General features: G+C 59.4%; 2 protein-coding genes and 2 long non-coding RNA genes across 4 annotated transcripts; all 4 read right to left on the bottom strand.

Moving 5' to 3' along the window:
• Positions 1–2,951: 2,951 nt before the first annotated feature.
• LOC137467028 (uncharacterized) lies at positions 2,952–3,888 on the bottom strand. Its single transcript, XR_010995383.1, has 3 exons — positions 3,677–3,888; positions 3,419–3,537; positions 2,952–3,265 (listed from the first exon to the last, which is right to left on the bottom strand). It is a non-coding gene; the product is annotated as an uncharacterized lncRNA (long non-coding RNA).
• Positions 3,889–3,907: 19 nt separating this feature from the next.
• LOC137467032 (PHD finger protein 7-like) lies at positions 3,908–6,861 on the bottom strand. Its single transcript, XM_068178594.1, has 6 exons — positions 6,807–6,861; positions 5,027–5,118; positions 4,840–4,941; positions 4,437–4,561; positions 4,198–4,360; positions 3,908–4,111 (listed from the first exon to the last, which is right to left on the bottom strand). Exons 1-6 carry the CDS (start codon positions 6,859–6,861, stop codon positions 3,908–3,910), a joined length of 741 nt encoding a protein of 246 aa, XP_068034695.1.
• Positions 6,862–10,523: 3,662 nt separating this feature from the next.
• Positions 10,524–11,587, bottom strand: LOC137467030 (uncharacterized). The gene is made up of 3 exons (XR_010995386.1): positions 11,363–11,587; positions 11,105–11,223; positions 10,524–10,951 (listed from the first exon to the last, which is right to left on the bottom strand). It is a non-coding gene; the product is annotated as an uncharacterized lncRNA (long non-coding RNA).
• Positions 11,588–11,593: 6 nt separating this feature from the next.
• Positions 11,594–14,546, bottom strand: LOC137467031 (PHD finger protein 7-like). The gene is made up of 6 exons (XM_068178593.1): positions 14,492–14,546; positions 12,713–12,804; positions 12,526–12,627; positions 12,123–12,247; positions 11,884–12,046; positions 11,594–11,797 (listed from the first exon to the last, which is right to left on the bottom strand). The coding sequence occupies exons 1-6, from the start codon at positions 14,544–14,546 to the stop codon at positions 11,594–11,596; spliced, it is 741 nt and encodes a 246-aa protein (XP_068034694.1).
• Between the last annotated feature and the right edge of the window lie 1,674 nt (positions 14,547–16,220).

The following is a 16,220-nucleotide window of genomic DNA, read 5'->3' as shown; positions in this document are numbered from 1 at the left end:
CCTTTTGGAAGACTGGAGAGATGCTGGCTTTCCTCCACTGCTCACGCCTCTCTCAGGGGCTACAGACTTCCCTGACCTGCTGGCAGAATGCCCTGTGCCAGAGGCAGGAGCAGAGATTTCCTTTGGCCCCAAAAGGCAACGCTGGGCTCAGGCCGTGGCTCAGTGCGACCTGACAACGGGAGGAGAAGGCAGGGCAGGGACGCTGCTGCCCAGCGACCAGAGGAACCCCACACCTCGGGGCTCTGGGCCTGTGCTGCAGGCTCACCTGCCTCTCCCTTCCCAGAATCGGCGGAGGAACAAGCGAAGCCGTCTGCGGTGTTCCTCGAGGCGACGACGGCAGGAGAAGGCGGACGGGAGCAGGGCTCACGCGGGGCTGAGCAGGGAGCAGTGCCCTCGTGGCCCTGGGCGTGTTCTGCAAACTCCCCACACTCCTCTTTCTCCCACAGAGAGAGAGGACCAGCACCTGGAGGAGACTGTGGCAGTTCTGGACAGGGACTCCCCGCCGACAGCTGCCATGCGCGACAGCAAGCAGGAGGGCCCTGGTGCCCGGCAGCCAGGTGAGGGCAAAGCCGCCCTCCCACAGCCTGGCCCAGGGACGCTTGTGGCAGGCGATGTGGGGCCCAGGGCAGAGGCAGGGCGAGGCGGGAGCTGCTCAGCCATGCCGTGGCTGGGAGCCTCCTTCCTCCCCAAGTGGGGCCCAGCTGGGCCGGGGGGCAGCTCCTGGGACACCCGTGCCCGCAATGGCCCCTGCTCTGCAAGGCCTCCGGCCCTGCCCATCAGCCAGGCTGGCAGGCAGGCAGGCAGGGACGGAGCAGCCCTTGGGGCCGATGCTGCTGCAGCCAAAGAGCCCCGCAGAGGTGCTCATGCCCGCTGCCATTGGCTCTGTCCCCTGCAGCCTGCGTGCTGTGTCACCGTGCAGAGGCTGACTCCTGTGCTTCCCCAGGCCCTGGCAACAGCTCCTGTGCTGCCCAGGGCACCCACGGCCGCTGCTGGCTTCTCACTCTGACCAGAACCAGCTGGGGCGTGACAGCTCTGCTGCTCTGGGCACGGCTCTCGGGCAGAGCACCCGCGTGTCCCTGGGCTGGGGGCAGTGCCCAGGCCGGGCTTGGCAGAGCCCGTCCGCTCCTGGAGGGCTGGGGGCTCTGCTCTGTTCCGGCCTGGCCTGGGTCCATGAGAGCCTTTGGCATTCCCGCTTGCCCTTACAGCTGCCAGGCATGAGCCGGAGCTCAATGGCCCCAGCCTGGCCGGACAGTCAGGACTGGAGCCTTCCCGTGGCTCCCCAGCACCCAAGACCATCAGCCCCAGCTCGGAAACACTGCCTAACAGGGTTTGCCAATATTTTTTCCTGTTAGATCGTTGAAGGGATTTTGAAAGTAACATTCTTTGGCAACTTCTTCGAGGAACAAAAGTGACACGCTTCTAAGCAGTAAAAGGTTTATTGGTTTCCTCGTATTTTCTATCTGGTACCCGTCTGCTTCCTTCGGTGTTCCGGAAAATAATGAAAATCTAACAAATTCTTCGGAGAAGGTTCTGGATCCGCTATGAGGAGAGGTCTCTAAATTCACTCTTTCTCTTAAATACATTCTTTACATAGAGTTAAGTAGCTGCTCCTGTAACAGACAAAGATGTCGTGGTTTACCTGACTGGACAACACCACATGATGTTATCCACACCGGCACACTAAAACGCTTTTGTTCCCGGGGAGTTACGAAGTTGCAGGCTCTTCTCGAGGGCCTGAGTTAATTCTCAGGCAAAGGTCCCAAATGGTCATCGGGGGCAGAGTCCTGCGCATCCTCTTTGTCCCAGGATATTTCCACTGTCTTTTCTGGTTTGTTCTTTCAAGGTCCAAGCAAGTCTTTGAAATCAGCAGCAATATAGTGATCGATTTCTTCAGGCGCTTGAGGCAGTGTGTCACTCTCTTCTCTCTTCTTCCTTTTGGCTTTACTGAATGAGATTGCTCAAGGATAGCAAGACAGCACACATCCTTTTCCAAGAGAGCTTCCCTAAGAGCCACCTTACTCTGAATGTCTCCCTAACCCTATCCAAGCCCATCAAGGAGTGCTTCACTTTCAAGAGAAAGCAGTGCGGAAGCATCTGAGGTTGGAGTCTAAAGGCAGGAACAAGAGTCCTTTTTAATTAGCCACATCATTTAAGTGACTTTTCACTTAATACATGGTGAGACAGAAATCAAGGTATTTAGCATAAGACTACTTTCCTGCCAGTAGAAATGCCAAGAGCGAATTCGGTTTGCTCACAGACCTGCAAATCTCAAGGTCCCTGTACGGACCGTTCTCACCTTCACTTCCGGCAGCGAACAGACGGACCAGAAAGAAAAGACGACACTAGGTGCTGCTGTTGGAGGTCCCAGGTGAGGCCCGACGTCGCTGGCGGGAGCGGTTGCTCCTGCGGGACATCCCTGACGGCGTCCCCCTGCGCCTGGGCCTCTCAGCGCTGGCTGCTGTCCTCCTGCTCCTGCCACGGCGACTCCTGGGGCAGGCAGGTGCACTTAGGGCCCGGCCTTGCTGGCGGGCGCAGCTGCGTCCGGGGCATGCCCGTGGCGATGTTTGCCTTCGCCTGGGCCTCTCAGCGCTTGCTGCTGTCCTGTGGCTCATGTCACGGCGACTCCTGGACTGGACAGGTGGGCTCTGGGCCTGACCTTGCTGGTGGGCGCGGCTGCGTCCGGGGGATGCCCGTGGCGATGTCTGCCTTCGCCCGGGCGTCTCAGTCCTTGGTCTTGTCCTGCTGCTCCTGTCACGGCGACTCCTGGGGCGGACAGGTGCACTTAGGGCCCGACCTTGCTGGCGGGCGCGGCTGCGTCCGGGGGATGCCCGTGAAGGTGTCTCCCTTCGCCTGGGCCTCTCAGCCCTTGTTGTTGTCCTGCTGCTCCTGTCACGGCGACTCCTCAGTCGGACAGGTCCATCTGGGGCCCGACCTGGCTGGCGAGAGCGGGTTCGCCTGCGGCCGGGCCCAGCACGTCTGGAATGGACCCTGTCCCCAGAGTCAGGGGAGTTGTTGTACGTTGACCTTGATGTGCTGGGGCTGCTGGTGGCCAGCGAGGAAGACGGCAGAGACTGCTGCCATGCTGTGTGTTGCTGGCTGCTGCGGCCGCTGGGCTCTGCAGAGGAAGACTGGGGATCCAGCCCCGATGGCACCGGGGTGCGGGAGCTGGGGCTGATGGCCTCAGATTCTGGGGAGCCATGAGCAGGCTCCAGTCCTGACTGTCTGATCCGGCTGGGGCCACTGAGCTCTGACTCATCCCTGGAAGCTGTAAGGCCAAGCAGGAATGTCAAAGACCACCCAGGCCCGAGGCAAGCCAGGCCAGAGCAGAACCCCCAGCCCTTCAGGAGCAGAGGGGCTCTGCCCAGCCCGGCCTGGGCACTGTCCCCAGCCCAGGGGCACCGGCTGCTTTGCCTCATACCCGTTCCGAGACCAGCACAGCTGTCACACTCCCAGCTCTGTATGCGGTTTCTCAGGCCAGAGCAGCGCCTGTGGGTGCCCTCAGCAGCGCAGGAGGAGCACAGGAGCAGTTCCCAGGGCCTGAGGAGGCAAAGGGGCTCATGGACAACGTGTCCACAGCACAGGATTGTCCAGACACGTTCTTCTCTTTCTTTCCCCCTTGAGCCCTTGAAGTGACACACGTACCCTGCAGAGCCTCAGGTGTAGCTCCCCAACTTACCCCTCTTCCTCTGCCTCCTCCCTGCCTCCCGGGTAAAGGCAGTCCCTGGCATTGCACCTGCTGTGCCGCTCTCCTAGATCCGCAAAGGCGTCGTTGTCCTCCCATGTTGGCAGTCTGATGGAGAAAGGAAAAGCTGATGAGTTTCTGATGTCGTGCCCTCATGGAGGTACAGGTTGTCCCTGCTCTTTCTCCAGCGCTTTTCCAAGTCCTGCGTGAAGTTGAAGCCCAGACTCACGGGACAGGGCAGGGCCAGGACTGCTGGGGCAGGGCCTGGCACAGCACAGCACTTGCACCTCCTGTCCTGGGAGCCAGGCAGAAGGACACCAACCTGAAAGGGATTCGGATCCCCACGATGAACATTTGTACAAGAAATTCTCCCGTGTCCCTGCACAGGGGGCAGCGGAGGGAAAAAAGACCAGCGCGCATGGCCTGTCCCTGCAGGGCAAACAGAAGCAGGGTGAGCAAGGCCCTGGTGCCGCTGGGCACCTGCTGTGGCCCGGGGCTGAGGGGATGGCTCCTACCTGGATGCAGTCCCTGTGGAACCAGGCCCTTTTGCATGCTGGGCACACCAGGGTTCGGAAGGTCTTTCTATCCTCCACAGGCTCCATGCAGATGGGGCAGTCGGTGCCCGGCTCTGGAGTCGCCTCCACGTCCTGCTCTGGACGGTGCTCAGGGCAGAAGGAGCTGGAGGAAAATGGATGGGCAAAGTGAGAAATGCAACACCGTTCCACAGGGGTGGCCAGAAGGGGCGAGGAGGTACCTGTATGGGGTAACGTATACATTGACACAGCCGCCCTCCTTGGCACAGGGCAGGTGGAACCATCTGTCACAGTCCTCCTTGCAACACATGATGGTTGCCCCGCTCTGGCCACAGACGCAGCAGCGCTGGAAAGAGCCAAGCAGCGCCATCAGCAGCAGCCTCGGGGCCTCCCCAGGCAGCCCCACGGCTCCGGGCAGGGCGTAGGATGTGGCCACTGCTGGGTCTCAGCCCACAGAGCCGTCTGGTGGAGGAGCCTCCTGTGCCAGAGCCTCGGTGCAGCTGCCGGGAGCCAGACTTTGTCCCCCAGCCGGCCGGAAGGGCAGGCCTTTCATTCCAAGTGTCTGGGCTCAGCTCTGGCAAACCTCGCCTGGCACAAATCTCCCTGCTCTTGTCAGGCGCTCACCTTTTGTGCCGCCCGCCAGACTGCAATTTGGATATCTCGAGGAAGAAACCCCATGAGTCCGACACGACGGTTCTCTTGACGAGAAAGTAGAGTGGCAAAGAACTGCAGCAAAGGGGACGAGCAGATGAGGAGAGAGAGGCAGGAATTGCCCGTTGCAATGGTGGAGGGAGCACCCAGAGCCACTCACCAGGCAGAACGCGTGGGCACAGAGCCCGCACTTCTCCAGTTGGTCGCCGCAGATGTCCGGGTCGGCCTCTGCACGGTGACACAGCACGCAGGCTGCAGGGGACAGAGCCAATGGCAGCGGGCATGAGCACCTCTGCGGGGCTCTTTGGCTGCAGCAGCATCGGCCCCAAGGGCTGCTCCGTCCCTGCCTGCCTGCCTGCCTGCCTGGCTGATGGGCAGGGCCGGAGGCCTTGCAGAGCAGGGGCCATTGCGGGCACGGGTGTCCCAGGAGCTGCCCCCCGGCCCAGCTGGGCCCCACTTGGGGAGGAAGGAGGCTCCCAGCCACGGCATGGCTGAGCAGCTCCCGCCTCGCCCTGCCTCTGCCCTGGGCCCCACATCGCCTGCCACAAGCGTCCCTGGGCCAGGCTGTGGGAGGGTGGCTTTGCCCTCACCTGGCTGCCGGGCACCAGGGCCCTCCTGCTTGCTGTCGCGCATGGCAGCTGTCAGCGGGGTGTCCCTGTCCAGAACTGCCACAGTCTCCTCCAGGTGCTGGTCCTCTCTCTCTGTGGGAAAAAGAGGAGTGTGGGGAGTTTGCAGAACACGCCCAGGGCCACGAGGGCACTGCTCCCTGCTCAGCCCCGCGTGAGCCCTGCTCCCGTCCGCCTTCTCCTGCCGTCGTCGCTTCGAGGACCGCCGCAGACGGCTCCGCTTGTTCCTCCGCCGATTCTGGGAAGGGAGAGGCAGGTGAGCCTGCAGCACAGGCCCAGAGCCCCGAGGTGTGGGGTTCCTCTGGTCGCTGGGCAGCAGCGTCCCTGCCCTGCCTTCTCCTCGCGTTGTCAGGTCGCACTGAGCCACGGCCTGAGCCCAGCGTTGCCTCTTGTGGCCTTGGTCGCACGGGTCACAATGGCCACGCTGACATCAGCATCGTGCAGCCAACATTGGGCAGCCATGGCCTCAGGTGCCTGGCAACCACTTGAGGCGGCCCCCTTGGGAACCCAGGTTCTGGGATGGCTGCGAAGGTTTGGTCAGCAGGGAACCAGGCAGGGACTCCTGCAGCAAGTGCAGGGTCAAATGCCAGGCCCCGAGGCAACCATCGGGCACTGCTCTGCTGCTGCTCCTGGTGCTGCTCCTGCAAGTTTCATACAGACACAGAGCTACCTGCTCTGTCTCAACCCTGTTCAGCACTGGACAGCAGGACACAGTAAAATGTTGTCTTGGGTATATGATCGAATTATTCAAAGTCCTGCAAAGACTCACATTCAAAGCACACACACGAAAAAAAAAAAAAAACCAAACCCTGCTACAAACATTGAATTGACACAAAAAGCATATTCCTCTTCAGAAACACAGGCTAACACTTGGGGCCAATGCTTTTTCCTATTAGATCTTTGAAAGGATTTCAAAAGTAACATTGGCAACTTCTTCGAGGAACAAACGGGAAATGCTTCTGACCTCTACAAGTAGATTTATTAATTGGCTTTCACTTTCCTTTTGGAATCCTTACGCTTGGCCTGGCATTCCAGAAAATCATGGAAATCCAACATAATATTAGAGGAAGTTTCTGAAGTCAGTGTTTTTCTCAAAGGCTTTCTTTACATACCTACAAGAAACTGCTCCTCTAACATAAAGAGATGCAGTGGTTTCCCTGACTGGACATCACAAGATGACGTTATACACTCCTCTATACTAGAAAACTTCTGCTGCCTGGTAATTACAAAGCTTCAAGCTCTTCTAGAGGCTTTCCCCTGTGCAACTTCACGAGGCCCCTCTCTGCTCAACCCTCAAGCCTGTCCAGGTCTCACTGAAAGGCAGCACAGCCGTGTGGTTCACCAGCCCCTGCTCCCGCTTCTGTCCCATCCGCAAACGTGCTGAGGGAGCGCTCCGTCCCTTCTGCCAGGTCGCTGGGGAATAAGGCAAACAAGAGTGGCCCCAGCACGGCCCCCTGAGCTCGCAGCTGTCTGGGTTTGGAGCTCCACTGCCCACTTCTCCACGCCACTGTCCCTGAGCTGCCCCATGACCGTGATAAGGGAGGCCGGGACAAAGCCTTGCTGGAGTCCCGGCTGACAACAGCCACTGCTCTCCCCTCACAAACCCAGCCAGTCAGTGCAGCAGAGGTGGCTATGAGATTGGCCAAGCATGGTTTTCTGTCCCAGTAGAGATGGACACGAGACATACACATACACCTGTGCAGTGACAACAACGGCTTCTTCTTTATTACAAGTTGTTCTCAAGTTTTATACCCCTAAAAAAGTGTGATCCTAAGCCACTAGTTACATCAAAACAGCTCATCCTATTCAATGGGCAAAGCAATAGCTTATTGTATTCTATTGGTGCAAAGCATTTAACGTCAATAATTCATTGGCAAGAGCTTACCACAAATTATTAAGGCACGTACGCTGCCGACTAAGGCACGTGTCCTCTAACTACAAGTAACCCTGACGTGTTTTCCAGTTTCCATGCGGACGGCCTTGTTTGCGTCCTTGCCATGGATAAACCCGTATTTTATGAATTTCTTCTTCTGCGAACTCAGTTGTTTGCCCTGCAGAACAGCTGCTAAGCCCATCCAGTTTTCTCTTCCTGCTATTCCACACGCTTAGAGATGACATCCAAGAGGAGATATTCTGTCACCTTTCTGGGGATGGAGCTGAGGCTGATGGGCCTGCAGTTTCCTGGCTCCTTCTTAGTGCCCTTTTGGAAGACTGGAGAGATGCTGGCTTTCCTCCACTGCTCACGCCTCTCTCGGGGGCTACAGCCTTCCCTGACCTGCTGGCAGAATGCCCTGTGCCAGAGGCAGGAGCAGAGATTTCCTTTGGCCCCAAAAGGCAACGCTGGGCTCAGGCCGTGGCTCAGTGCGACCTGACAACGGGAGGAGAAGGCAGGGCAGGGACGCTGCTGCCCAGCGACCAGAGGAACCCCACACCTCGGGGCTCTGGGCCTGTGCTGCAGGCTCACCTGCCTCTCCCTTCCCAGAATCGGCGGAGGAACAAGCGGAGCCGTCTGCGGTGTTCCTCGAGGCGACGACGGCAGGAGAAGGCGGACGGGAGCAGGGCTCACGCGGGGCTGAGCAGGGAGCAGTGCCCTCGTGGCCCTGGGCCTGTTCTGCAAACTCCCCACACTCCTCTTTCTCCCACAGAGAGAGAGGACCAGCACCTGGAGGAGACTGTGGCAGTTCTGGACAGGGACTCCCCGCCGACAGCTGCCATGCGCGACAGCAAGCAGGAGGGCCCTGGTGCCCGGCAGCCAGGTGAGGGCAAAGCCGCCCTCCCACAGCCTGGCCCAGGGACGCTTGTGGCAGGCGATGTGGGGCCCAGGGCAGAGGCAGGGGGAGGCAGGAGCTGCTCAGCCATGCCGTGGCTGGGAGCCTCCTTCCTCCCCAAGTGGGGCCCAGCTGGGCCGGGGGGCAGCTCCTGGGACACCCGTGCCCGCAATGGCCCCTGCTCTGCAAGGCCTCCGGCCCTGCCCATCAGCCAGGCAGGCAGGCAGGCAGGGACAGAGCAGCCCTTGGGGCCGATGCTGCTGCAGCCAAAGAGCCCCGCAGAGGTGCTCATGCCCGCTGCCATTGGCTCTGTCCCCTGCAGCCTGCGTGCTGTGTCGCCGTGCAGAGGCTGACTCCTGTGCTTCCCCAGGCCCTGGCAACAGCTCCTGTGCTGCCCAGGGCACCACGGGCGCTGCTGGCTTCTCACTCTGACCAGAACCAGCTGGGGCGTGACAGCTCTGCTGCTCTGGGCACGGCTCTCGGGCAGAGCACCCGCGTGTCCCTGGGCTGGGGGCAGTGCCCAGGCCGGGCTTGGCAGAGCCCGTCCGCTCCTGGAGGGCTGGGGGCTCTGCTCTGTTCCGGCCTGGCCTGGGTCCATGAGAGCCTTTGGCATTCCCGCTTGCCCTTACAGCTGCCAGGCATGAGCCGGAGCTCAATGGCCCCAGCCTGGCCGGACAGTCAGGACTGGAGCCTTCCCGTGGCTCCCCAGCACCCAAGACCATCAGCCCCAGCTCGGAAACACTGCCTAACAGGGTTTGCCAATATTTTTTCCTGTTAGATCGTTGAAGGGATTTTGAAAGTAACATTCTTTGGCAACTTCTTCGAGGAACAAAAGTGACACGCTTCTAAGCAGTAAAAGGTTTATTGGTTTCCTCGTATTTTCTATCTGGTACCCGTCTGCTTCCTTCGGTGTTCCGGAAAATAATGAAAATCTAACAAATTCTTCGGAGAAGGTTCTGGATCCGCTATGAGGAGAGGTCTCTAAATTCACTCTTTCTCTTAAATACATTCTTTACATAGAGTTAAGTAGCTGCTCCTGTAACAGACAAAGATGTCGTGGTTTACCTGACTGGACAACACCACATGATGTTATCCACACCGGCACACTAAAACGCTTTTGTTCCCGGGGAGTTACGAAGTTGCAGGCTCTTCTCGAGGGCCTGAGTTAATTCTCAGGCAAAGGTCCCAAATGGTCATCGGGGGCAGAGTCCTGCGCATCCTCTTTGTCCCAGGATATTTCCACTGTCTTTTCTGGTTTGTTCTTTCAAGGTCCAAGCAAGTCTTTGAAATCAGCAGCAATATAGTGATCGATTTCTTCAGGCGCTTGAGGCAGTGTGTCACTCTCTTCTCTCTTCTTCCTTTTGGCTTTACTGAATGAGATTGCTCAAGGATAGCAAGACAGCACACATCCTTTTCCAAGAGAGCTTCCCTAAGAGCCACCTTGCTCTGAATGTCTCCCTAACCCTATCCAAGCCCATCAAGGAGTGCTTCACTTTCAAGAGAAAGCAGTGCGGAAGCATCTGAGGTTGGAGTCTAAAGGCAGGAACAAGAGTCCTTTTTAATTAGCCACATCATTTAAGTGACTTTTCACTTAATACATGGTGAGACAGAAATCAAGGTATTTAGCATAAGACTACTTTCCTGCCAGTAGAAATGCCAAGAGCGAATTCGGTTTGCTCACAGACCTGCAAATCTCAAGGTCCCTGTACGGACCGTTCTCACCTTCACTTCCGGCAGCGAACAGACGGACCAGAAAGAAAAGACGACACTAGGTGCTGCTGTTGGAGGTCCCAGGTGAGGCCCGACGTCGCTGGCGGGAGCGGTTGCTCCTGCGGGACATCCCTGACGGCGTCCCCCTGCGCCTGGGCCTCTCAGCGCTGGCTGCTGTCCTCCTGCTCCTGCCACGGCGACTCCTGGGGCAGGCAGGTGCACTTAGGGCCCGGCCTTGCTGGCGGGCGCGGCTGCGTCCGGGGCATGCCCGTGGCGATGTTTGCCTTCGCCTGGGCCTCTCAGCGCTTGCTGCTGTCCTGTGGCTCATGTCACGGCGACTCCTGGACTGGACAGGTGGGCTCTGGGCCTGACCTTGCTGGTGGGCGCGGCTGCGTCCGGGGGATGCCCGTGGCGATGTCTGCCTTCGCCCGGGCGTCTCAGTCCTTGGTCTTGTCCTGCTGCTCCTGTCACGGCGACTCCTGGGGCGGACAGGTGCACTTAGGGCCCGACCTTGCTGGCGGGCGCGGCTGCGTCCGGGGGATGCCCGTGAAGGTGTCTCCCTTCGCCTGGGCCTCTCAGCCCTTGTTGTTGTCCTGCTGCTCCTGTCACGGCGACTCCTCAGTCGGACGGGTCCATCTGGGGCCCGACCTGGCTGGCGAGAGCGGGTTCGCCTGCGGCCGGGCCCAGCACGTCTGGAATGGACCCTGTCCCCAGAGTCAGGGGAGTTGTTGTACGTTGACCTTGATGTGCTGGGGCTGCTGGTGGCCAGCGAGGAAGACGGCAGAGACTGCTGCCATGCTGTGTGTTGCTGGCTGCTGCGGCCGCTGGGCTCTGCAGAGGAAGACTGGGGATCCAGCCCCGATGGCACCGGGGTGCGGGAGCTGGGGCTGATGGCCTCAGATTCTGGGGAGCCATGAGCAGGCTCCAGTCCTGACTGTCTGATCCGGCTGGGGCCACTGAGCTCTGACTCATCCCTGGAAGCTGTAAGGCCAAGCAGGAATGTCAAAGACCACCCAGGCCCGAGGCAAGCCAGGCCAGAGCAGAACCCCCAACCCTTCAGGAGCAGAGGGGCTCTGCCCAGCCCGGCCTGGGCACTGTCCCCAGCCCAGGGGCACCGGCTGCTTTGCCTCATACCCGTTCCGAGACCAGCACAGCTGTCACACTCCCAGCTCTGTATGCGGTTTCTCAGGCCAGAGCAGCGCCTGTGGGTGCCCTCAGCAGCGCAGGAGGAGCACAGGAGCAGTTCCCAGGGCCTGAGGAGGCAAAGGGGCTCATGGACAACGTGTCCACAGCACAGGATTGTCCAGACACGTTCTTCTCTTTCTTTCCCCCTTGAGCCCTTGAAGTGACACACGTACCCTGCAGAGCCTCAGGTGCAGCTCCCCAACTTACCCCTCTTCCTCTGCCTCCTCCCTGCCTCCCGGGTAAAGGCAGTCCCTGGCATTGCACCTGCTGTGCCGCTCTCCTAGATCCGCAAAGGCGTCGTTGTCCTCCCATGTTGGCAGTCTGATGGAGAAAGGAAAAGCTGATGAGTTTCTGATGTCGTGCCCTCATGGAGGTACAGGTTGTCCCTGCTCTTTCTCCAGCGCTTTTCCAAGTCCTGCGTGAAGTTGAAGCCCAGACTCACGGGACAGGGCAGGGCCAGGACTGCTGGGGCAGGGCCTGGCACAGCACAGCACTTGCACCTCCTGTCCTGGGAGCCAGGCAGAAGGACACCAACCTGAAAGGGATTCGGATCCCCACGATGAACATTTGTACAAGAAATTCTCCCGTGTCCCTGCACAGGGGGCAGCGGAGGGAAAAAAGACCAGCGCGCATGGCCTGTCCCTGCAGGGCAAACAGAAGCAGGGTGAGCAAGGCCCTGGTGCCGCTGGGCACCTGCTGTGGCCCGGGGCTGAGGGGATGGCTCCTACCTGGATGCAGTCCCTGTGGAACCAGGCCCTTTTGCACGCTGGGCACACCAGGGTTCGGAAGGTCTTTCTATCCTCCACAGGCTCCATGCAGATGGGGCAGTCGGTGCCCGGCTCTGGAGTCGCCTCCACGTCCTGCTCTGGACGGTGCTCAGGGCAGAAGGAGCTGGAGGAAAATGGATGGGCAAAGTGAGAAATGCAACACCGTTCCACAGGGGTGGCCAGAAGGGGCGAGGAGGTACCTGTATGGGGTAACGTATACATTGACACAGCCGCCCTCCTTGGCACAGGGCAGGTGGAACCATCTGTCACAGTCCTCCTTGCAACACATGATGGTTGCCCCGCTCTGGCCACAGACGCAGCAGCGCTGGAAAGAGCCAAGCAGCGCCATCAGCAGCAGCCTCGGGGCCTCCCCAGGCAGCCCCACGGCTCCGGGCAGGGCGTAGGATGTGGCCACTGCTGGGTCTCAGCCCACAGAGCCGTCTGGTGGAGGAGCCTCCTGTGCCAGAGCCTCGGTGCAGCTGCCGGGAGCCAGACTTTGTCCCCCAGCCGGCCGGAAGGGCAGGCCTTTCATTCCAAGTGTCTGGGCTCAGCTCTGGCAAACCTCGCCTGGCACAAATCTCCCTGCTCTTGTCAGGCGCTCACCTTTTGTGCCGCCCGCCAGACTGCAATTTGGATATCTCGAGGAAGAAACCCCATGAGTCCGACACGACGGTTCTCTTGACGAGAAAGTAGAGTGGCAAAGAACTGCAGCAAAGGGGACGAGCAGATGAGGAGAGAGAGGCAGGAATTGCCCGTTGCAATGGTGGAGGGAGCACCCAGAGCCACTCACCAGGCAGAACGCGTGGGCACAGAGCCCGCACTTCTCCAGTTGGTCGCCGCAGATGTCCGGGTCGGCCTCTGCACGGTGACACAGCACGCAGGCTGCAGGGGACAGAGCCAATGGCAGCGGGCATGAGCACCTCTGCGGGGCTCTTTGGCTGCAGCAGCATCGGCCCCAAGGGCTGCTCCGTCCCTGCCTGCCTGCCTGCCTGCCTGGCTGATGGGCAGGGCCGGAGGCCTTGCAGAGCAGGGGCCATTGCGGGCACGGGTGTCCCAGGAGCTGCCCCCCGGCCCAGCTGGGCCCCACTTGGGGAGGAAGGAGGCTCCCAGCCACGGCATGGCTGAGCAGCTCCCGCCTCGCCCTGCCTCTGCCCTGGGCCCCACATCGCCTGCCACAAGCGTCCCTGGGCCAGGCTGTGGGAGGGTGGCTTTGCCCTCACCTGGCTGCCGGGCACCAGGGCCCTCCTGCTTGCTGTCACGCATGGCAGCTGTCAGCGGGGTGTCCCTGTCCAGAACTGCCACAGTCTCCTCCAGGTGCTGGTCCTCTCTCTCTGTGGGAAAAAGAGGAGTGTGGGGAGTTTGCAGAACACGCCCAGGGCCACGAGGGCACTGCTCCCTGCTCAGCCCCGCGTGAGCCCTGCTCCCGTCCGCCTTCTCCTGCCGTCGTCGCCTCGAGGAACACCGCAGACGGCTCCGCTTGTTCCTCCGCCGATTCTGGGAAGGGAGAGGCAGGTGAGCCTGCAGCACAGGCCCAGAGCCCCGAGGTGTGGGGTTCCTCTGGTCGCTGGGCAGCAGCGTCCCTGCCCTGCCTTCTCCTCCCGTTGTCAGGTCGCACTGAGCCACGGCCTGAGCCCAGTGTTGCCTCTTGTGGCCTTGGTCGCACGGGTCACAATGGCCACGCTGACATCAGCATCGTGCAGCCAACATTGGGCAGCCATGGCCTCAGGTGCCTGGCAACCACTTGAGGCGGCCCCCTTGGGAACCCAGGTTCTGGGATGGCTGCGAAGGTTTGGTCAGCAGGGAACCAGGCAGGGACTCCTGCAGCAAGTGCAGGGTCAAATGCCAGGCCCCGAGGCAACCATCGGGCACTGCTCTGCTGCTGCTCCTGGTGCTGCTCCTGCAAGTTTCATACAGACACGGAGCTACCTGCTCTGTCTCAACCCTGTTCAGCACTGGACAGCAGGACACAGTAAAATGTTGTCTTGGGTATATGATCGAATTATTCATAGTCCTGCAAAGACTCACATTCAAAGCACACACACGAAAAAAAAAAAAAACCAAACCCTGCTACAAACATTGAATTGACACAAAAAGCATATTCCTCTTCAGAAACACAGGCTAACACTTGGGGCCAATGCTTTTTCCTATTAGATCTTTGAAAGGATTTCAAAAGTAACATTGGCAACTTCTTCGAGGAACAAACGGGAAATGCTTCTGACCTCTACAAGTAGATTTATTAATTTGCTTTCACTTTCCTTTTGGAATCCTTACGCTTGGCCTGGCATTCCAGAAAATCATGGAAATCCAACATAATATTAGAGGAAGTTTCTGAAGTCAGTGTTTTTCTCAAAGGCTTTCTTTACATACCTACAAGAAACTGCTCCTCTAACATAAAGAGATGCAGTGGTTTCCCTGACTGGACATCACAAGATGACGTTATACACTCCTCTATACTAGAAAACTTCTGCTGCCTGGTAATTACAAAGCTTCAAGCTCTTCTAGAGGCTTTCCCCTGTGCAACTTCACGAGGCCCCTCTCTGCTCAACTCTCAAGCCTGTCCAGGCCTCACTGAAAGGCAGCACAGCCGTGTGGTTCACCAGCCCCTGCTCCCGCTTCTGTCCCATCCGCAAACGTGCTGAGGGAGCGCTCCGTCCCTTCTGCCAGGTCGCTGGGGAATAAGGCAAACAAGAGTGGCCCCAGCACGGCCCCCTGAGCTCGCAGCTGTCTGGGTTTGGAGCTCCACTGCCCACTTCTCCACGCCACTGTCCCTGAGCTGCCCCATGACCGTGATAAGGGAGGCCGGGACAAAGCCTTGCTGGAGTCCCGGCTGACAACAGCCACTGCTCTCCCCTCACAAACCCAGCCAGTCAGTGCAGCAGAGGTGGCTATGAGATTGGCCAAGCATGGTTTTCTGTCGCAGTAGAGATGGACACGAGACATACACATACACCTGTGCAGTGACAACAACGGCTTCTTCTTTATTACAAGTTGTTCTCAAGTTTTATACCCCTAAAAAAGTGTGATCCTAAGCCACTAGTTACATCAAAACAGCTCATCCTATTCAATGGGCAAAGCAATAGCTTATTGTATTCTATTGGTGCAAAGCATTTAACGTCAATAATTCATTGGCAAGAGCTTACCACAAATTATTAAGGCACGTACGCTGCCGACTAAGGCACGTGTCCTCTAACTACAAGTAACCCTGACGTGTTTTCCAGTTTCCATGCGGACGGCCTTGTTTGCGTCCTTGCCATGGATAAACCCGTATTTTATGAATTTCTTCTTCTGCGAACTCAGTTGTTTGCCCTGCAGAACAGCTGCTAAGCCCATCCAGTTTTCTCTTCCTGCTATTCCACACGCTTAGAGATGACATCCAAGAGGAGATATTCTGTCACCTTTCTGGGGATGGAGTTGAGGCTGATGGGCCTGCAGTTTCCTGGCTCCTTCTTAGTGCCCTTTTGGAAGACTGGAGAGATGCTGGCTTTCCTCCACTGCTCACGCCTCTCTCGGGGGGTACAACCTTCCCTGACATGCTGGCAGAATGCCCTGTGCCAGAGGCAGGAGCAGAGATTTCCCTTGGCGCCAAAAGGCAACGCTGGGCTCAGGCCGTGGCTCAGTGCGACCTGACAACGCGAGGAGAAGGCAGGGCAGGGTCGCTGCTGCCCAGCGACCAGAGGAACCCCACACCTCGGGGCTCTGGGCCTGTGCTGCAGGCTCACCTGCCTCTCCCTTCCCAGAATCGGCGGAGGAACAGCCAGAGCAGACAGCGGTGTTCCTCGAGGCGACGACGGGAGGAGAAGGCGGACGGGAGCAGGGCTCACGCGGGGCTGAGCAGGGAGCAGTGCCCTCGTGGCCCTGGGCCTGTTCTGCAAACTCCCCACACTCCTCTTTCTCCCACAGAGAGAGAGGACCAGCACCTGGAGGAGACTGTGGCATTTCTGGACAGGGACTCCCCGCCGACAGCTGCCATGCGCGACAGCAAGCAGGAGGGCCCTGGTGCCCGGCAGCCAGGTGAGGGCAAAGCCGCCCTCCCACAGCCTGGCCCAGGGACGCTTGTGGCAGGCGATGTGGGGCCCAGGGCAGAGGCAGGGCGAGGCGGGAGCTGCTCAGCCATGCCGTGGCTGGGAGCCTCCTTCCTCCCCAAGTGGGGCCCAGCTGGGCCGGGGGGCAGCTCCTGGGACACCCGTGCCCGCAATGGCCCCTGCTCTGCAAGGCCTCCGGCCCTGCCCATCAGCCAGGCAGGCAGGCAGGCAGGCAGGGACGGAGCAGCCCTTGGGGCCGATGCTGCTGCAGCCAAA

The sequence above is a fragment of the Anomalospiza imberbis genome, unplaced genomic scaffold (genome assembly GCF_031753505.1).
Source record: "Anomalospiza imberbis isolate Cuckoo-Finch-1a 21T00152 unplaced genomic scaffold, ASM3175350v1 scaffold_501, whole genome shotgun sequence".
Lineage (NCBI taxonomy): Eukaryota > Metazoa > Chordata > Aves > Passeriformes > Viduidae > Anomalospiza > Anomalospiza imberbis.
The sequence above is the reverse complement of the archived record's forward strand: the minus strand, read 5'-3'. Positions and strand labels throughout refer to the sequence as shown.